We start from the raw sequence: 23,108 nt of genomic DNA on the forward strand, positions 1-23,108 counted from the left end.
GAGAATCGTGGGGATAAAGAAAAGCAGACAGCTGAAAAGAAAATGTGCTCATGCTGTATTTGTCAGCGAGAAACAGATGAAGATTGAGTGAAGGTTTTGACAATAAAGAAGAATTTGTCTTTGGAAATATTTCAGTCAGTGTTACATTGCTAGGACATCAGCAGCAGCTGTCATTTCAATTTCATCTTCTTTATGACTGCAACCCGATTGGACCTCAAGGACTCACTCTAGTGGAACAAAGAGTGAAAAATATTTAGGGATGATTAATTTGTAGTATACAAGATAAATATTGGGTTTGTTCTGAGGCTTTTAAAGCAGTGTTTTGTATTTTTCTTTAGCAAAGATAATGCACTTCCTGATGCTTTTTTAATGTCTCCATTCTGTATGCAAATGCATTGGACAGGTAAACAAATAGCTATCTATAAATAGCTATGAATCTTAAGAGTTTTGTTGTTGTTTTATCAGGCAAAGTATGAATGGGTGGATCTGCAGTCCCACAGTGCATTAGTGCATTATGAAACCTAAAAGTGTTCAGTGCAGCCATTTACCCCAATTTCGACAGGCAACTCAGCTCCATTTATAATTGTGGCAATAGTCTCAGAGATGGAATTTTAATGGACACGATAACATCTGGAAAGCGCACAACAGTTCCACAAAGTGAAGCTGTAATTAGAGGTTCAATACACGCAATCTGTTTAGTTGTTACTGTTTTTGTGTGGGTTTCATTGTCTGTCAGACTGTTGGCAGAGCTGCACATGCCCTTTCTATGAGCTGGTATTTATAAATACATCTTTTTCTTCTTTCTTTGATTACGTTTCCAGCTATTCGCTCTCATACTGACACCTCAATGTCAAAAACTTTATTAACCTAGATTGATTTAGACTGAGCAAGGAACACCAACAGGAAACCCACACAGGAAGCAGCCAAGCTAACACCACTGAAGTTAAAGCTGCACTTCTTGATGTTTTTTGTATGAGCAATCAAATTATGATGTGTAATAGAGATAGGCTATATGGATCACAGTTTTGACCAACAATGACAACAGGAAAAAACAAAAGACTAATGCAGCTTTTAATGGCTTAATCTCTTCTATTTGGTTACATCTGGACTGTATGATGATGTTAATTCTTCTTTATTCTTTGTTTGTTTCTGTAGGAACTGGCCATAATACATTCAATTCTTCCATCTGTCTTGTAATCAAGCAAAATGTAAAATCACATCACTTCACGTTAGATAATCATTAAAAAAACTGTAAACAAACAGCAACAACCAAAAAGATAAGAAATTAGATGACAACTGCTGGTGTAGGTGCTACCTCTTACTGTAAAGTATTTCTGCTCCTCTTTCCTCTGCTGCAGCCAGCAGGTCAGCACACTGTAAGCCATACTGTAGTCATCTATTATTGCAGCCAAAGGAGAGATATGCAAATCATTCCTGAATTAATGAAGGGGTTCTTTCTTTTTTTCGTGTTTTATTTGAATAAATAAGAGAATCATTGAGCTCAGTGCGAGCAGGGGGAGGAACAGCAAGGATGGAGAGAGAGAGACATTGATGATGAAGTAAAAGGGAGAATGAGTAGGAGAGATGTATAGTCATATAGGGAGATTGTAGGAGGAGAAGAAAAAGAAGTAGGGAGGAAGAGGTGTGTGGTGTGGAGCCTTTTAGATGTCAAAACCAAGAACTGGGGCAATGAGGAGAAGTGGAGAAGGAGTTCCTGAAGAAAAGACATAATGGAGGAGGTGTGGGAAGATGAAAAGTCAAGAACGAATAGAGGTGTGAGATGAGGGCCTGCATGTGGGTAACTGGTATTTCCCAGTTCCCATGGTAACGCTAGACTGATTCACCCCCCTCCCCCCCTTCTGTATCACATACACATCCTTCTTCTACTCCCATTTTCAAACCCAGTGGGTTAACATATCACACTGCAGCACACTCAACATACACACTTCATTGTGTCTGCTGTGTGGACGGTCATTGACATTATAATGCATTCCCAAGCCCCTCACCCCCAACCTCAGCTATCACAAATATCTTAACCCTGAAGGTAACCTAAAGCTAAACCTAAATATAATTCTACCCTTAAGCTTAAAACCTATAGTCTGAACCTCAAACACCTGCTTGAAATTGTGAAGACCGGCTTCACAACACAAAATTGTCCTCACAATGCAAAAATGTCCCCGTACTGCCAAAATGGCCTTGCTATATTAAAATGTCCTCACAATACCAGAATGTCCCCATAATGTTTAAATGTCTTCACAAAACCAAAATGTCCTCACAATACCAAAATGTCCCCATAATGTTTAAATGTCTTCACAAAACCAAAATGTCCTCACAATGATGGTTTCACACCAGATATTTACACATGGGTTAATGTTCGGTCTCTGTAAATGATATAGATCTGGTCTGTATGAAAAGTGTTTTGAGATTTGATGCTATATTAAATTGAACTGAAATTTGAATATGCAACTATAGGAGGACATGCACATGCAACACACACACACACATGCTATTGTACAGTACACTATACTGTATGAATCCTTCATAGGTGTGGAAGATATTTGCATATTTTACGCAGCTGTTAGTGCCGAGCCCCTCAGCTCACTCAGAGGTTTGCAGACAAGAAGACACAGTGAGACAGAGAGAGAGAGAGCAGGAGGACAAGTTTTTAAAATGCTTCACGCCTGATTTACTTTTTGCTCACTCACATTTACCATCACATCAGGGGTTTTTTGGTACATAGACCTGCTATTTCTGACTTGTACGCCCCCCAGAGGTGATATCAGATCTGACTCTGGAGGTGAACACACATCACATGGAAAAGCACACACTGTTTGACTGAAAATGATGCGCAAATAAACTCAGATATTCAGCTGGCAGCAAAGGGAACTCTTTCTTTTCCCAGACAGAATAGGCCATGTTGAAGAATGCAGATAAGGAAGAGAGAAAGACGAAAATCAATAACCTTTATACAAGCCAGTGAAAGAGGCTCCACGTGTCTTTACGACGTGGTGATAGTTGTACAATCAAACCAGCTCAGTGGTGTCCTATAAACACACACACACTGCATGCTGTAATTTGCAGGTTTAAAAGATACGAGTACAAGCACCATTATAGATGTTCTTGCTGACACAACACAGCACAACACAACACACACACAAACACACTGAGCAGGAGCAGGCAGACCAAACTCATATATCATATATTGAAAGCTAAAGGCAGTTCTTAAATGAAGGAAAGCAATGAGCCACAAACATCTGATAAAGGAATCTGTGTATATTTCAAAACAAGTAGGGTCTCTAAGGAAAACGTCGCCCTGCATCTTGTTGAACTGTTCAACATCATAAGTTTGAGTTCACTGCATTTTGTTAACAAAGTGCTGTGAATTTTCTTCTGGGAGCATATACCCACCACTTTAACTCAAACTACTTCACCTATTTCTATTTAGTGTTCATTTGACTACATTTCCCAAGATCCCAGAGAAGTTGTTTGACCTCATCATTTTTCAATTGTTTTTGGGCATGTAAACAAGTATAATTTGGGGCAACCAAGGTCTGTATTATGAACTCTGAGGTTTAGAGTTTAAAATAAAGTTCATGTTTGTGTTCATTCTGAATCACAAGACCCCTGACTTTGTGAAAGTGCAATGCAATATTTAATGACAGGTGCGGTGTGCATTGCAATGCATTGAGTGTCCTAATTAAAACCACACATTCTGAATTTGATTACATAAATATACATACAGTAGACTTCTTTGCATCTCATTGATATTGTTGTGAACTGAGTGCATCTTAGTTGAAAGGGAAGAGAATAAGACTTGAATACCAATTTACATGTTGATTAAAATTTGACTGAGATCTTGACAAGATGGAAAGTCAGGGAGCATTTAGAACCAATTATATAAATGACTGCACCATACTTTATTACTCTTGCTTATTTTTTAACATAGATGTCAGGAATAATTCATTATTTTAATGGACAAAGTAACATAATAGCAATTTTAAGGAAAATAGTCTATGCACGGGTTAATAAAGCTGGTACTGTTCAGTCAAACTTTGCATTTTAAAAGTTCAAAGCGCCTCTAAGTGCATCTAATAATTTGGTAAATATGACATTCACAAAGTCGATCCTCAGAAAGCAAAATGGAAAATGCTGTCTGACATTTAACTTCAGGAAACAAGCAATTGGCAACCACTGTGCTGCAGTGGCATAATGAATGATGAAAATAATGTCAGTAAATTAATAATTGTTTACTGAGGGTATTTAATGAAATAAAGTAAGGCATCAATTAGGATTGCATCTTCTATTTACTCCGCCACCGCAGATAAACCGTAAACAACACTGTAAGTGGCATTGAGGACGCAGAGGACACGTCCACAGTGTTTTTCTCTGGGAATTAAATGCATTTATGTTTCACAATTACATACAAATTGGACAAGCTGACCTTTCTGAGGGGGACGCATTTTTTGAGTCCGTTTTTTTTTTCTGTTTCACTTTGTTAGACTTTAACTAACCTAAAGCTAAAATGGAAGTTTTTGAAGCTCAATTTAGACCATATAGGGAGAAATAAGTATACAAAAAATAATCTTTAGCTGTCAAATAAATATAGAGCATGTGCAGAACAAAACAAAAAAAAGCATAAACTGACTTTTGTGCAGTTTTGAGGAAAGACAGTTAACTTAGGGCTGGATATCATTGATTGTAAGTGGATGGCAGTGTGCTCACTGAAAAGGCCTATATTGCTTCTGATTTATCTCAGTTTACTGAAGAAAGTTTTGAGAAAGCAACTTTTTGGAAAAGAAGATTGTATTTTGTGTTGTGCTGTAGGAGTCAAACAAAAAAAATGATCACATCATCTGCATAAAAAAGAGAGATCTGATGATATAAGTAGTTAGTAGTAAGAGGCTAATAACTGAGCCTTGATGGACTCTTTAAATAATGTGGGAAGTGTTACAATTAAAGGTGACCACACAATTTGTTGACATAGTGGTGTCGGTTTCTAAACTGAAATGTGGACATGACAGAGCCTAAAAATTTTTTTTTTTAAAAGGTTTGTTTTGATGTTGACGGTTGTCGGAGAGGTTGGAGGGGCAGTAAATGTACAGATGTGGAGAGTTTGAGGCTCCTGATTTATCACCTCTGCGGGGTCGCAGTGTCAGAGGTGAGTGGATGTAATCGCAGTAATTTGGCCGGGGAGGCTGGATGGTTAATGGAGTGGTAGTGATTAGATTATCTGAGGCTGCTGGGCAATGTAGTGTTTCTAATAGAGTTGGTAGGATGTGCATTTGTGTGTGTGTGTGTTTGTGCTTTAAGGTAGACCATACGGTGGTTATAAGTCTGTCAGGTCCAATCATTGTTGTGGGTGCTTCACACATACACGCCCATGCAATGATTGCCTCATAAATCACAGATACACACATGCAACACATATCTTTACTGCCAAGCAGCCGGGTGTTCATTCATGCAGCTTAATGTTGCAGTGGTGCTGTTGCCTCATGACAGCCATTTAAGTTAATGCCAGTAGATAAACAGCGATATGAAGACTTAAACAGTCATTACATGCCAATAAAACAGACAATCAAGACAATCGCAGTGCACGAACACACAAGTGGATGCAGATGTGTTGAACACTTGTGCATGTGTACAAGCTGTTAGAGCTGTAGCTAATATCTGATAAACATGGAGAGCTTTCTTATTAGGATGTTAGACAAGAAGCTATTTCCAGTTATTCAGCAGCTGCATGGCCTGATATATAATATCTGTCCTGATAATAGCAACAACACTTCCTCCGTGTGCACTCAACTGCCAGTATGTGAAAGACAACCAGGAATAATTCTCACTACAGAGAAATGGAGTGAAATCCTAAAATCTGAACCAGACAGTGACAAGAAGCAGCAGCCTCCAGAGATTACCTACAGACTTTACCGTCCAAAGTAGCTTGAAACAGAGAGGAGCAGTGCTTTCCATACAGATAAATTGGATTTAATCTCATTTGTATTGTAGAAGAGACTCAGAATGAGGACAGAGGGACAGGAGGAGGAGGAGGAGGAGGAGGAAGAGCGAGAACAGAAACTGGAAGAGGGACAGTGTTTGGTAAAAAGGGCTAGATGAGGTAAAAATGAATTAAGCAGAAAGATAACAGAGCTGCGGTTGGAGAGGAAGGTAAGAGAAGATAAGTCAACTGATGAGAAGACTGTTAACAAAAACAGTTGTGATTCACATGTCTTTTCAATCAATTTTCAGGCAATTCTTGCATTATTAGTAATTATGGAAATTCTGTCTTTTAACTTATGCACACCATGAAAGAAACACATTATATGATGTGGGACTGTGTAACTGTAAATGCAGGACAAATGTTTGTCTGTATATGTTGTGTATACTCACACCCACACTTTTATACCATATCTATACAGAACACATACAGTACACACGCTGAGAATACCATGTTATTGCTACAAAAGTACAAGTACCTCAGTACCTGTACTTCAGTGTAGGTCTGAGTTCCTTGTGTCAAGGTCGATGTATTTAGGTGCTTGTGTCCTTCAAGTCATTATTGATAACATTACAAATCACTATTGGTTAAGAAATGCAAATGCAGGAAAGCAGCGGGCATTAAAAATTCATATCAAACAGAACAAGATTGTCTGAGGAGAGATGTAGGTGCATAATGAATCAGTGTGTGTGTGTGTGTGTGTGTGTGTGTGTGTGTGTGTGTGTGTGTGTGTGTGTGTGTGTGTGTGTGTGTGTGTGTGTGTGTGTGTGTGTGTGTGTGTGTGTGTGTGTGTGTGTGTGTGTGTGTGTGTGTGTGTGTGTGTGACAGCTTGATTGACAAACCTGACTGGCTGACACTGACAGCTTTTTCTCAAAACAGTGAATAATAGATTAAGAAGTGATAGCCCAATAGTCTACTACTGTGTGTGCATGTGTGTGTGTGTGTGTGTGTGTGAGAGAGAGGGAAGTGTGTGTAGTGTCAGTATAGCTGATGTGCAAGTATGTATGGGCTCCCCTCCCAAGTATGCATGCACATGCTGGAGCTGCATGTGTGTGAATGTGTATGAAGTCTCAGTGAGACCCAGTTATCTAGGTCATAGTGGATGAATTTTTAATTGTACTGTAGTGAGCGACAGTAACAGCAGCACATGAGAAGCTGAGGAAAGACGCTCATCTCGTCTGTTTAAAAACCACTGCAGAGGCAAAGATACAAACAAACACCAATAATTTCCTCAGGTTGCAGCCTTTTCCACGGAGATACACGCTGTGAAGGAAGCTGCTGTATTGTACTGTAAAGGAGAAACGCCTCTCACACACACAAACACATGTAGGTCACTGGAACGGCTGCAGTTGCATCTCTTATGCATCTCAGACCTCTGGGTCCAGAGAAAGCCGCCACCATCAAATCAGTTTTATAGCCTGTGTGGTCCTGGTTAATTATTGACAATGTTGATGCTGACATGGAGCTCTACATAAGACGCAGTGAATGTAATCCAAGAAGTAATCTCCTCCACAAAGTGTCTGGCAAAGCTGATTATAAGCATATAAATCTAAATGTATTTTGGGGGAGACAAATGAAACATGTCAGTCGGAAAATGTACAGTATATTAATGTCTTTCCCCTCTCTGTTTCTGTCTCTCTCTCTTTCTCTGTCTGTCTGCAGTCCTTGCTGCTCATCCGTCAGGAGATGGTGGTTTCCCAGAAGAAGGTTGGCGAGTTTTGTGAGGCTCTGAAGCAGTATCTGAAGAACGTCTCCACTCAGAGAGACTGCTTTCAGTAAGTCTCGTTATCACTGCTCCACATTTTCTCAACTGCTGCTGCTGCTGTTAGTGCTGCAGCCACAGAGTGCGGCACTATAACCCTAATCATTTTAAATATTTAATGCACTCCAGTGTCAGGTCCTCACTGTTTTCTTCTTTATTTAGTACAACCTCGGTTATTTCCTTCTTTGGTTTTGGACTGTAGCAGCATTCATACACACACACACACACACACACACACACACACACACACACACACACAGAAATGATATACAGGTGTTTTAGATCAGTAAAGATAGTAATGTCATGCTGTATAATATTGTTCCTGTATTATAGACAGCTATACACATGCCGCTACAGTATAAACCTCATGTGCGTCCACCCCGGAGCCTCAGACTCTTAATATCTAGAGGGATTTCTCCAAATCCCAGACTCAATATACTGCATCCACAGTCCAGAGTCATATTCTACATATGCCCTTGCAAGACTTTAATGCTCTGGCTCGACTGTACTTTTGCATTTGTATTATAGTTTCTCCTACTATTCGCTGCAGTCTGTACTTTGGAATAATTGGTCTATAAGTGAGCAGGGCTTGGATACCCCCTTTAGCATATGATTTCATTTGTATTCACATTTACATAACATGCAATAATGTTTGGGTGATTAAAAAAAAAAAAACGTACTCCATCTTCTAACAAAATATTGCATCTGCCTTTAGAGGCAGCAGAAACAACATTTAAACATAACATTAACGTGCAGAGCTCCTTAAGATGTCACCACTAATGTCTCCACAAGCTGCTGCCTATTTACACATCTAGCAGACACAGAACATCATTATCATTCATTTGAATCTATGTTTCTGGACAACTAATGAATGTTAATGAAAGTCCAATACTCAGAGTCCATTTAGCTCTCCTTCAGTTTCCACGAACTCCTGAGGGAAATATCGGGCTCTTTAAGCAGCTAAAAGCTCCACTGTGTTTACCAGCCAGTCTCTAACTCTGTCTGTCTGCTGTTTGATGCTGGGCCGTTTCCCCTGAAAACAACTTCATGAGGCAGAGAGCAGTGGGATTAAACCAAAAATTATAAGGTTACCGAAACAGGTAGCTGCGGTTTCACATATAGGTATTAATGAGATTAATATATTTATTATTATATTGACTGTTGCAGCTTTAAAATTAACATGACGGGAACACGCATCAGCAGTTTTGCATGAATTTACCTCGAAAACAACTCCATCTCTTAACGTTCCGTCATTATCTCATAGCGTGGTGAATGTGCAGGTCACAACTTGTCCACAGGAGCGTTTTGGAGTTGTTGGATTGTGTATTTGATGAGGATAACCAAGAAATCCCATGAGCCTCCGTAGCGTAGCTCTGAGCAGCTCGCGGCTCTGCTCCGCCGTTCTAAAAATAGCTTGCACCGACAATTAAAAGTAACGAACCTACAGCTAAAACTCTAGGGATTATGGCAATGGGCCAATTTGCCAAAATGTTGAACTTTCCCTTTAAAAATATCCACCATCAGCTCCTTGATTTCTTCGTCTTGTTCTATTGTTTTACAGCACTGAATCATAGTTGATGCAATTAGGTTTTTCTAAGACTCATTAATCGACAAAAAACAATCTTTGCCATCGAACGGAAAACAAATCTTTGTGAAAAATCCGAACTAAGGAGAAAACAAAAGTAAAGTGCTTGCTCCTTAAGTATAACACCTCTAAATCATCACTGGTGCAGTCACTTGTCTTAAGATGTTGCATAACAAGTTGGATCGTTATGGTTGTGTGTTGTCAAGATGAGGCATTAGGCTTATTTGACACACGCAGCGCTTTAGTCAGTTTTACATCTAAAACTACTACACATCAGGAAGACAAAGGAGGAATGTGGAGCTGATGTACTTAATGCACGAGGTGACAGATGAAGTGAACTTCCCTCAGAGTACAGAAAGGTCAGTCATAAAACTGAAGGGAGATGGTGGTGCAGTGGTAAATCTCTCCTCAAAGCCTCAGTGCCTGTCTGTGTGGGCTGGAGGCAAACATGAAGGCATCTTTCCCAGAAAGAAAGGGGAGAAAATGCAGCGTGGAAAGCCGAGGCAATCTTCTAATACCTACATAAACATAAGGATTTAACTGCTGCTGTACGTGCCTCTGCTCAGTGTAATCTAAAATGAGCTCAAGCCATGCAGCGACTTTCTGATTGGACAAGAATCGTTAGATCAAGATCAGTTTTCAACAACTAGTATGAAAAGAATAAATCCATATATTTATAATCGCAACAACCTGATTCTAACTTTTAATTGGTTACCATAGGGAGAATAAATAACGTCCTAAAATCATCTCGCTACAAGGTCCTGGAAAGTGGAACAAGGCAAAGCTTTTCAAGCCAAGTGGTGTTAAATCTTTGTTTCATGAAGTGTTCACACCATGGCTCACACCATGATAGTAAAGTTGGTCTCTCTCAGCTGTCACGGGATGGGGACAGGCTTTGGTAAGAAATTTGAAGCTGGATGTTTGTGACCTTTGAAAAACTTTAAAATCTGTGAACATTCAGCTCCTTTGTGATTTACTGATGCTGATCCCAGCACCGGTCTGTGAGCAGCAGATACATGGCCGGACTTCTTTGTTCCTTTTTAAGTAGCTACATCTCTATGTGTAATGTAAATAAAATCTGGTTTATAACAAACAAAAGTGAGTATACAGAAAGAGAAATATGCTGTAGATATGAACCAAATCCACGTAAGCATATAGACATCAAACTGAAGGTCAATTTGATATACCGTAACTTTTTCACCAAGCCAGCAACATGTCTGTAGGTGCAACCCTGTCTGCCAGTCCACCACTTTGGTCCACAAGAGCTATGCAATGCTAAATAATATTTGGGATGGATGATTGTCAGAAGATGAGTTTCATCCAGTGTCACCATCATGGGAAAATGTTTGCCAAAAAAGGCAATTAAACCATAGTGAAATCTTTATTTTACAAGTGTTAACATACATTGAGACCAAGTTGATGAATATGTGTATGAGCATATCATTGAATTTTGATATTTTAACCATTTTCAAACATTTTCAATTCTCAAACACTCTAGATCTGTGGGAACACATAACACCTGCCTTTTTTTTATTTTTTAACACATATATAAAGTCTTCAGCTCTGTGAGTCCCACTCAGTCCTGCCCACTTCACACTCTGCTCTTGGAGGATGGAAACTTTTGATCAGTCTGGTCAAGAAATAGTGCAAAGTGGTGGAAGACTCACAATAACGCAATCATTCAAAGGCTGCTATTAGCAGCAGACTTTTCACTGGTTTGTCGGTGCCTTTGTTGCTTTCTCACTTTAGCAGGAAGAGGCAAGGCAGCACAAAGTTTATAGATAGCTGAAGTAAATAAAACATGAGATGGTTTGTTGGAGGAAACCTGCTCATTAGCTCACTGCAGACTTTTCTCTCCTGTGTGCTGCCTTTCTTTTGTGTCACCGTGTGTCAGTCCTTCTTTCTTTCTCTCTCATTTCCTCATTTAATCTTGCACAAAGTAACTGTAATCTACAAAGTTTATTTAGTTTCAGTCTTCCCTGCTCATTATCTTTTAGAGTGACTGTGTGATTCGATGCACAAACACTTTATTATATCCTCCAGCAGAGCTTGCATAACTTATATTGCCTCTTGTAAAGCCCAGTGGGAATGTTTGGGAGGCAGCAGCAGCTTGTTCCTCACTGCCCTCTACAGGTGAAGGGGAAAAGTACAACGGCAGATGCCTTTATTACAATCGCTTTCATATCCTACACTCCTCAGGCCATGTGATAAAAATCCAATCTTTAGATTATGGGAAATACAAGCAGTGGCAACCGAAAAGGACCTCAGTATTGAATAAATAAGGTTCAGGTCAAAATCTAGTATATGATTGGACTATGCAAAATTGAGAACATAGCTAAAAACTGTTGTGTGACCGCTTTAAACATCATTGCATTGTATTTACTTCTCTCCTACTAAAACACTGAATGAAACATGACCATTCAGTCTCTTACATGGTGTCATCATTCTGTCGAAATTAGCCATGGTTTGTCGTGATGTACTTGGTGCTTTTTTTGAAAAAAGATTTTTCTAAAGTCTACAAAATCTGTTTGCACAAGTTTGTTTTTCAGAAGCAAAGGTTTATGGTTGAACTATGGTCACTAGGGAACTAGGGTTTCAAGTCAAGCCAGTGTGATGTACAGTATAAATAATTTCAGATGAATTCAAACTATAATTCAGTATTATTTCTTCATTTTTATATTCTGTAGACAAAATGTATTTCATTTTTAAAATGTCACATCCAATTTCAACCTCCATTCTCTAAATGCTTTCATTCAGTCATGTGTAGTTTTTGCATTATAAAATGCTGCAAATGTAGGAAAGAGTAATAAACCTGGAGCTACCTGGACCAGAAAAAGAAAAACGTGTAAAAGCAGTGAAATTCAGCATACAGGAAAGATGATTTTTGAGGCATCTGAAAGTTTCTTCTTGAAAGTGTTTTTGTGGAACGATGCACCCTGAGCAGTTCTAAATGCAAGTTTAATTTCATGCTGAAACAAATACCCAAATTACCCTGCACCATCTCATCTGCGTAAACACAACCTCAGCTGCTGCTCAGAGTCTGAAAATTACAAAACAGGTGTAGATGCAAAAATCTTCCATCTTCTCCAAAATGGGATGGTGCTAATGTCCGCTTTTTGATGGCACTTAATTGTGTCGTCTGTGAGACACAAACTGTGCCTCTTAACATTTCCACTCGCATCACATGGATAAAACTGATTTAAAGACTTTAACACTGAAAATGTTCTTAATGATGAGATGTTAAATGCTGAACCTGGTTGGTCTGTGCTTCAAGACAATGAGTTATGTTGCACATTAACTCAAGGTCACACTGTCAGGATCAAACTTACCTTTCCAGGAAGACAGTAATCTCCTCCCAATGTGCACACTCCACGCTCCAACATCAATGTGGTTTTACTGCTGCAGCTCTTGGAAAAAGCGAGTGACACTATTAAGTAAACACAGACAAAGATCCCCGGTGGATTATTTCCAGTGTGGTGTTGAAACCACACAACACATTCACGCCCCTTTGGAGGCAACATGGAGCCCTTGTTCATTACAGCAGAGTGTACCCTATAAAATGCCTCATAGAATTGGCCAATAACGTCCAACAGTGCCCATTCTCTCTGACCTGTTCGCACATTATTCTGCTGTGTTATTGCAAGTCTCATTTTTATAGATGTGATATCATCTCCACGCCCTCATCTTGGTGTTTAGTGCCGTAAACTGTGATCTTTTTTTTCTCACTATTATTGTGTGTTTTGCCTTTTTTTTTTTATATCTAAACAAAGTGTTTCAATGTGTTCTTGACTTCTGTTTCCTCCCTTCCCCTTCTGTCTCTGTTCCAGTGTGACTGCGGTGCGTCTGCCCGACAGTTTATCCTTTGTCGTCTACGAGTTCTGGGATGGAGAGGAGGAGTGGAAGAGGTGAGTTTTCAATCACATCCACCTTAAAAGGGAACATTTCAATCTAAAACCTAAGCTCCTCGCTGATGTCTGTCACTCAGGCGGTATTAAGAACTTTTTGAGTTTATCTGACTTGTTTGAGCAAGATCTCGTAGAAGTTTTAATGCATAGAAAGTAGGTTTCCAGCTGTGATACGAAGAATGAACCAAAGCAGCAGACAGAGAGAGATGGTGTGTAAATGCCGAAGAAGGTGCATTCTTGTAAAATGTTTAATTCCCCGGTGCTGCGCCACTTTAAAAGTATTAAAAGTCATTACTGAGTGTGGACATTCATTTTCTTTCTGAAAATGTCTTTGAGTCAGCACTCTGCCTCCACTGAAAAGTTTTTGGAGCTGAGCGTGCCGTTCCCTCCTGCCATTGTTTTCATTGATTGGTGATTGCCAAATAAAAAGAGCGCTCACTTTTCTTCCATTACTGTCATGAGCCTGTTGGAAAAATTCCTCCATCCACATTTAATTAGCATTCTTCAGCCATTCGCTCCCCCCACAGAGTTGCTGAAGCACTCAAGTTGCGTCAGGTCGTCATGATTTAGTGATGGTGCTGGTGCTGGGCATGAGGAGAGGCTGCTGATGTAGCTGCCTGCTGATCTGAGTTTCTGCTCCACTGCTCACAGCATCTCACCGCCATTAATATTTCAACTCTTACAGTAAAGGCTAAGGGTCGCGCTAAGCGGTTTGAGGCTATGTGTGTGCCTGTGTGCATCTAGTGAGCGGCTGCAGATGTGTGCGACCGTTGTTGGGTACAGTCATGCTGTGTGTAAAGCTGCATGTGTGCTCTCTTACACCTCTCCTCCGATTGCAGGCACCTCCAGTCGCCCCCCAATAAGGCCTTTCAGCATGTGAAGGTGGACACACTGTTGCAGCCGGAGACCCTGTCCTCTGTAGCCGTGCCAGGTCAGTGGTAAAATAAAATACTACACAATGTACTGTTATTGAACTTTAATTCATACCATATTAAGTTTCCACATATAGGATAGGAATTTATTTATTTAAAACAGGGACAATGCACAAAAACATTAATCTTGTGAGACAAGAGAAGATGCCTTGAGCCAGGTTGTAGCAACATTTGCTAATTTCCACCGGTAGTCCCTGGGCAGGTAAGAACATATAATAATATTAAGATCGTGGATATAAAAGTGATATGATCTGGTATAATAATAATATTTTGAAAAATAGACAAAATAAACTAGCAAAAGCAGGGAACAAGAGCACCAAATCATGAAATGCACAATAGAGCGTAGATGAACAGCTCATACTCTCTCTTACTCTCATCACACATTCAAACACGAGCACATACATAGACAACAGTCCAACTATCTCCATCCCTATCCTCACCCTCATCTAAAAACCACACTCATACACATATCAATAACCAGACACATTTACATACACACTCACATAACTCAACAGTGTGTGCAGGCTTGCTTACTCAGTAACCAGTGCTTTGATAAGCATGAAAATGTATAGGAATTTGTACACAAGATAAATTCTGTGGGAAGGACAGTCCACTGACTCATGGCCGCACATGAAAAACCTAAGAGGATATACAGTATGTCATGGATTTTTATGACAGCCTGAGCCTGCAATGTGGTAATGATTTGTATTTTATTCATACTGGCAAGTTTATTAAAACCCAAATTTATTTAATTTAATAAAAATGTAAACCAGTGGAAAGCAGCAAAACCTCATGAGAAGCTAAAATCAGTGAATGATTCATTTCATTTGAATGTTTGCTGCGGTAATTAGAATTCAAAACTTTTCTTTGTTCCCGGTGGGCAATTTTAAGGCACATTGAGCATATTGAAATATCAAGTAAAAACAAGAAGAAAGGAAGGAGAAAGATAAGCCAGTTAAAAAAAACAATCACTATATATAGTATGTATGTGTACAGTATATACACAGCAATGAAAAATAGACATAACAGTTCAACAAATACATAATGTGAAATGAGGCACAAAAAAAATAGAAGAGGAATTGAACAGCTAAGGTGATACAGTAAATGAGGAATATATGTTCAGGCAGCAAATGACAAACATTGTGACAAATGAATTAATATCTGTACGACAAATGAGTAGCAGCAGACAATAAATCGTGAAGCAGAGAAATAATTTTAATAAATAACCAATTATCAGAGTCACTGAATAGAAAACAATAGAAGAAAACAGAGCAGGATTCGGTGTATAGGGACTAGGGAGGGAGGAGAGAGAGAGCAGAAGTGAAAGAAGCAGATTAGTGTGGAGTCAGGGAGGCTGCCTGTGTAATTACTTGAAGTTTAGATGCAGCTAAAGGAACCTGGCTCTGAAAATGGCATCATTTAAAACAACTGACACTGGCGCTTGTCCACGCTCCGAGATGCAGACTGCCAATGGCTTGAGGTGAAGCCTGGCAGACTGCCATCCTACTTTCTTTCTTTTTTTTTTTTTCTTATCCAACTCTCATTTTTTATCCGTCTCTCTCCACCCCCCCCCCCCCCCCCCCTCGCCCTTTGGTCTTCTCTTTCTCCAAACTCACACTCCATCCTCTTTCTGCCAAATGTCTCCTTTCTTCTCTATTCAATCTGCTTCCTCTGATTCCCCGACACGTCTTTCTGCCTGTGCTCCCCCTCTGCGGATCTTTTTCTGTTCAATCTCTTTCTTTCTTTCTTTCTCTCTCACATCACTCTCTCTCTCTCTCTCTCTCTATTTGCAGCCGCCTGGTGCAGTGTGAAAAGGGACTGAGCATGAAGATATCCAACTACACGCCAAGACTCCTGGTCGCTCCCTATTTCCTCTTTAACTACCCCTCCTCCTCCGTCCCTGAAACTTTTTCCTTCTGCATTTCACCCACTCTCACTCCCGCTCCTCTCCTCTCTCCTCTTTCACTCCTCACATTCCTCAACTCTTTTTGTAAGTACATGTTTACACAGTGCAAATGAATGGTGTCAACTGCAGTGAAAATTGAACAATGCATTTTACAATGTGAGGTTACTACTAAAAACGCGTTTGCATCTCACCAATGGTAGTTTGCTGGTTCCAGATTTTGGATTATTTCACGCTCATGTTTCAAGTAGCTCTGAGCCACTGGTTAAAGGTGGAGTTAGTCATGTAGCAAGAACCCCGGGGTTGAGTTTTTCATGTAGCAGTAATATTTTGGATAGAGCATTTGGGAATGTGACATTTTTACTTTGTTTTTCCCCCCCCCACACTTATAAAAGTTGAATTCACCAGGCTACAGAAAGCACATCCATGTAGCCGTCAGTTCAAACCACCTGCTCATTCTGCATTTGTTCATTTATGAGTTGTTCAATTAATTATATTAATTTGTTTTGTAAATGACCAAATGCTATGGACATTATTCCCACATCAGCCATTCTGAAGTCACGATCTGCATGTTGACTAAGTAACGAAGTAAGTAAGTGGCCAGATTAGCTTCAGTCTTGGGAACTGAATGCTTGAAATCCGCTTGAACGTTAGCTTGCTCACTAGCTAGCTGCCTGTCAGAGTCATTCGTCCCATGTCCCTGAGTTAAAAAAATATATTACAGGAGAAAAAAGGGTTTTGAAGCAGTGAATGACTTTTTGGACATGCGCAATTTAAATTTTATGCTTGGACATGGACAAGAGGCTATCGCAGGAACTTAATGTGTAACCAAGGTTCTTTGTTTAATATAGCCTAGTAGCTACTACAATATTATTAAATATTAAATAAATAATGTTCAAAACAAATTAATTCATATTCTCAACTTGCAAACAATAATTTCAAACAAGAACTTAATTATATGCACCACTGCTAGATTCTCATAGCTGGCTGGAGTAGGCTTAATACCTTATTAGCCTTAATTTAAGCTCATCTTTATCTGTAGGGTGGGGGTGGGGGGTTTAAAGGCAAAGGAATCTGAACTAGACAAGAGAAGCAGATACAACATCTCACATCTTTTGAATCTGAAAAATAAAACATCTCCAATGCTCCAATAAGAAAGTGTCAGAACATTAGTTGGGTATGCTCAGAAAACACAGAGTGTACAGTATGATGCTATTATCTGATTTTGGGAGCAACCTGAATATTATCATCATACGACAAAATGCAATTCTCAATTCTTTCATGTTTTCATTTGATTTGTTGTGCGATTAGCTAGTTTTTGCAACCGAAGAACTTCACAATGGCTGCTGTGGGACTAATGTCTATGAAGATGTGACCTTATTTGCTACGTTTAAACACAGTAGCCTAATTAAACACAGAATTATCATGAGCAACAAAAATCCTGCTCATGCAGAAACAATTGGAGTTATATTTCTTCATGTAGCTTTTGTTTCGTTTTGTTTTGACGCTATGGGGTTTAGAGGTGAATCTTTGAATACTGACATCAGGGTCATTAAAGAGCTGAGAGGAATCTATTGTTTTGCTGTCAAAGGATAATTTCTGACTTAGGAAAGAGTCTGCTGCTACCTTGAGACAGAAAAGACTAAGTTGTGAGGAAAAAGGCAGCACCACCGATCCCCATGCAGCTAAACATCGTTTTATTTCTCTCTGTGTATTCCTTGTCTGAATTGGCAATGGGTAGCCTATATTAGCTGTGTAAGTCTAGTAGAGATTGTACATAATGCAAATGTTGTTCTGATTATTATGATTATATTTGTATTTATTGACATCTTTTAGTGCTATGGTGCACATTTTTCCTCAGTGGAAGTGGCAGTAGCTTTATAGGTGCTGTATAGCTTCTCTTAACAGTTTCTTTGAATCAGAATACCTACCATCAGAAACAGATACACCCATCTAAATGACATTGAATATAAAGCCTTAAACATCACCACATGCTAGAGGAGATTTTAATGGTTTTCAAAAGGTGGCTTCCCTTTTTTTCCCTCTCTCCCTCTCTTTTTTTGATGTGGTGTAAATTCCCGGTAAAAAGGGAATTGCCCACTAAAGTGGTCTTTCAGTGCAGGCCTCTTGGTATAAGATTGCGCAGCATCAGTCTTGTGTTGCATTAACATATTGACATGAAGACAGCTTCACGTTTCAGCGTTATATTTCTGTACACCAGACTTATTCAGTTATCAACACATCACAGGAAAAACAACATTGACTTCAAAATAACACTTTACACCACTAAGCATAAGCATACTGTAGCTGATAGATCAACCACCTTTGCATCAACATTTCTAACACACAATGATGATGTATAATGCCACGATTGACCCCAACACTAAGTGCAAAAAAAAAGAAAAGTAAGGGAAGGAAGAGTCTCACAATCTACTAACTCAACAGGAAGACATTGCCGAAAATCCTCATTGAACTGCATCCCAGCTGGTGAATCGTCGGAATCAAATTTAGGATGGGTCTGATCATCATGTCGGTCTTTCAAGACCATTCTCAAGAAATGAGGCTCATCTAATATTTCTTATGTGCCAAAAAAAATTGTCTAACTATGGTCTTCCTTATAATAAAAGACCTTCTGTGCTGAGTTTTTCTGATGGATCAAGTTTCCATCTATAATCCTAACCCATGCAAGTGGATGCAATAGAAACCACTATTTGTCTTTGGATCGACTGAACTGGCAACCTCTTCCTTTCTTCAGTCCATTACATGGTATATGATATATTGGATTTGTTGGAAAATGATCAGACCCACCTTTCTTGATCTTGATCCAAATCTGGGATGAACTGAGGTCAAAATCTCACCAGACCTTACCACCACGAACACCACTATGAACCCACCATACCACAATCAGACTCTCAGACTCTTCATACAGAAAGCACAATGTAAAAAAATGAGTGAATATTGTGACTTAAAGATACAGTATATTAGAGTTTATTGAGTATGATGAGAGTATTTAGAGATATATAGTATAACTGTTTATCTGGTTAAAGATTTGTTGAAGAATCACACTCCTTTATAGCTCTTTATAGCTACTTCCGAAGGTGCCATCTTACCATCCGCCTCACTGTTGGCTCTATTTGCTCTCGTATCATTTGTGAATGACAGCCAGTCTGTCATCTGCCAGTACTGTGGTAGCAGTGAGTGGGGATACAGCTACACTGATACAAATGTTGATCTAGCACCATGACCTTCTGTTAGAGCTCTGGGCTGCACTGAGTTGGGCAGGACTGTGTGGAATGTGGAAGTGCTGAATATTATCAATACTATACGATAGATTAGTATTACAGTAGGCTCGTAGAACAGGCATGCAAAGGCGTTGCTGCTTCATATCTAGCTATACTAATTTCGGTGGTACTCTGTGCAGTTTTTTTTGTTTTTCTTAACCATTGGTAACACTTAGGAGGAGCAATTTTTTTTTATAAATGACCCCCAGTTTGTGTTTGGGCATTACTCACATTGAGATTCTTGCTCCCCCATTCTTACATCCTATTTCGCTAATCAATACCTTCTAGTGGTAAAGCACCAAGAAATGTATCAATGCACCTGCAAACTCAAAGAAGATGAAAGCTGCTGGCTAGCAAACATGGGTATAAAGAATGCTGGATTTGAAAGATAAAACACTTTGCAAATGTTTTAGTTTCATGCATCCAACATGTGTGTCAGACCTTATGGATAAACATGGACAGGGCTGTTGTTCTGTCGCTTGGCATCTGACTAGCTTAGTTGCGGTTTTCCTGCGGGCCCAGCTAAACCGGAACTTGCAGCCGCAGAGATTCAGCTGACCTGGCGCTAACCTGCAGCTAAATGAGATGAATGATGAAGTTAGCTTTAGATCCCGCCAAAACAAGTGTCGACCGGTGAAAAAGCAGTGCATCAAGATGGTTAGCATCAGAGGAAACATCGAAGAAACCCAAACTCAGATGGGAAGTTTGTTGTGCACCGAGTTTGGCATCAAGCTTTGTTAGTAGCCTGTCTCTAGCATCACCCTGGCTGTCTGAATCTTTTGAGTGTCCTGTGCACATTGCAGTTACAAGGTGGATAATACTTGCTATCATCATAAAACACAAACACCGCCAAGGAACTTGTTTATCAATGTACTTAACAAATATAATATCCATATTCTGCAGCTAACCTAATGACAGAACAACTTTCTGTTGCCAAGAAAACTCCACAGAGCACCACAAACCTTTAGCTTGTTAAAAAAAAAAAAAAAATCACACTACTTGCACTTCTGTGCCACTCAAAACTGTGTCAAATCTTGTTTGCGCCCAAGAAGGAGCTGCTGTGTTCTGACTAGAAACATAAAGCCATAATGCATGGATTGACGTTTACATGTCAGTGACTTTACCACACTGATAGCCATAGTATTAACAGTAACCGAGTGCCCAGCTGGATGCAGCCCACACGGCTCTAATCAAGGGTTTCTTTCCTGTAAATTGTGACCAGCTTGGTTGGGTTGTGTATATGAGGTAGATAGTGAGTGAACTGTATGCCAATACTGTTACCTGTTGATACATTCCTGAATGTCCCTCAGACTGTGCAACCTGTTCTTTTTCTATCCTCCTACTCCTCAGTGCAACCTGTGCTTCGTCATACAATGAAAGAGTTATGCCATTGAAATGTAGTATAAAACAGGCCTTGATTGAATGTTTCCTGACAACATGAAAAAATGAAGAAGAAGAAAAGAAAAAGAAAAAAGATTTAGCAGCAGAGGACATCTGAGCATGTGGAAATCAGACCCCCTGTAGGGAAGCTGGTGGACAGGAAGCGTGCCACCAGGTTTACCTCAAGAGCAGTTGTTACATGATACCGAGCCAATCAGGAATTAGCTGAGTTGACCAACGTCAGGGCCGTAACTCTTCCCTTCTATGGCTGTGTTCTTTTCTATCCTTTAACTGAGTGCATGTCAACTGAATGTCCAGTAACTTCTTTGCTGTAGTATTAGGCCATGCTACTCTTCAATGGATTTTGTGCATTTCTTACCTTCTTTCTTTTCTAGTATTCCTATGAAGGAGACAGAGACTAAAATCTATTATATAAAATATATATGACTAGAAAAATGGCATACATGAATGAAGATTCACTTTTATGGCAATGTTTAATGAAATATTAATTCTTAATGTATGTTTCAGTAAAACAGCTTTCTCTTCTTAAGTGTAGAGACTTATTGCAGGGATGCAAGTATTATATTTGGTCTTTAAAGAATATCTTGTTGAAATTCTAGATGATGTAGAGTGATGCAATTCAATAAATCATAAAACTGAAGACTGTTTTGTGGCTTTGATTTTTTTTTTTTTTTTAAACGCACATCACACGGGAAGGTTGCTGCAGATCGATGATTAATCACAAATGTCGTTCATCCTCTAGTGACGTTTATGTCCTGATGAAAGTCTAATCATCCTACATGACGATCCTCAAGTCACAAGTGTTTGATTTATGTTTTGATGACTGTTATAATAAGGAACACTTAGGGAGGTACATTGGGTTCATCTCGTCTCATAATTTTGTGATACTTTTATCATTTCTGTCAAACCAAGGCTCTTTTTAATTAACAAGTGTGGCCTTTCAGAAATGCCACCACATTTCAGCAGTTGTTATACGTAATATTGTATTGACAATTTTATGAAAATAATTATTTTACCTAACTTTGTGTAAGGTTTTCATGAATCATAAATTCCCTTTAACTTTACTTCTTCATGCTTTTAATGTTATGAGGGATGCAGGCAGATATTGGATTTTAACCCGACTACTTTTCTTTTACTTGTATTTGTTTACACCATCAAGATTATCATCTTGTTTGGATTATACAGTAAAAAAAAAAAAAACTTTCATTCCTCTAAGGCTGGAGAAAACTTCCAAACTTGATGATTATCTGGAACGATCTGAACTTACCATGATATCAATGCAAATTTATGTATTTTTACCCACATAGTTATAACTGTTAAAGATAGTATCCCAGCGTGTAAGGCACAGTGATTTGAAAAATATCTGCATAATATCTGTGTGTTTAGATTGGACCAAGTTATGAAAACAATCTCAGTGTGGTTCAAAAGGGTGATTTTTAAATAAATCAATAGTTTTGTGAATGAACTCTTGACATCACATGATCAATATGTATTACATGAGCCATCAGGGCTTCTGTTACTTTGAGTAGCAAAGTCTCCACCCTAAGCCATGTCTCAAGCCCCACCCACCTAAACCAACCACTTAAGTCTTGGAGGATTTGGAAAATATAAAAAACACATTAAGATGAGTTTAGATTGTGAAAGCCAAAATTAGTTTTCTTCCAGATCAATACTTAAAAAGACAAAACTGTTAAAAAAAATTTGACTTTTAAACAAGGGCTTCGTATAAAATTATTTTATTCAATTTTCTTTTTACTGACTCAATAATATTTACTTTTAACTCAACTACTTTACAGATCATTACTAATTTATCAAATACCAGAAAGCAGCTCTTCTTTTTAAACATACAAAACACATATATAGATATAACTTATTTACACACTCATCCAAATATACACACAGATAAATGAAAATATCCTCCCGCCCTGCCCCCTGTGGCGCCCTCAAGCAACCCGTCATTTCAGTCTTTGAATGACAATGGAAACCAACAATCAGACCCCCTTCATTACATTGTAGTGGTGACACGATGGTGCAAATAATAATACTAATGGCAGCATGACGCTTTCCTGGATTATGTTTTGACAGACATGATAAAATCTCAAATGTTTTAATTTCACATTGATATAATTCTCTATTTTTTTTCCTATGTTACTCTACTGATAATATAAAACAGCTACCATTTCAGTGAAAACTAGTGTTTTAGAAAACGAGGAAATAAAAACGGTGACAAACTAAATAATACCCTGCTGTTCATAGCACCCATAGACTGAAAACAACAAGCAGGTTGGATTTTAACATGCACAATTACTCACTGACACATGTGACGACAGAGGATCAGCTAAGTGCAGAA

General features: G+C 39.0%; 1 protein-coding gene across 1 annotated transcript in view; it reads left to right on the plus strand.

The window, feature by feature from the left end:
- necab2 (N-terminal EF-hand calcium binding protein 2) overlaps positions 1-15,995 on the plus strand; it is a gene marked incomplete at both ends in the record, with an annotated part of 113,308 nt that extends 97,313 nt beyond the window's left edge. The window contains 4 exons of the mRNA XM_083972909.1: positions 7,652-7,764; positions 13,164-13,241; positions 14,081-14,172; positions 15,967-15,995. Of these exons, the coding sequence (XP_083829035.1) occupies positions 7,652-7,764; positions 13,164-13,241; positions 14,081-14,172; positions 15,967-15,995 (312 nt within the window). The remainder of the gene's footprint in view (positions 1-7,651; positions 7,765-13,163; positions 13,242-14,080; positions 14,173-15,966) is intronic.
- Between the last annotated feature and the right edge of the window lie 7,113 nt (positions 15,996-23,108).

This window comes from Trachurus trachurus (assembly GCF_905171665.1).
Source record: "Trachurus trachurus genome assembly, chromosome: 6".
NCBI lineage: Eukaryota > Metazoa > Chordata > Actinopteri > Carangiformes > Carangidae > Trachurus > Trachurus trachurus.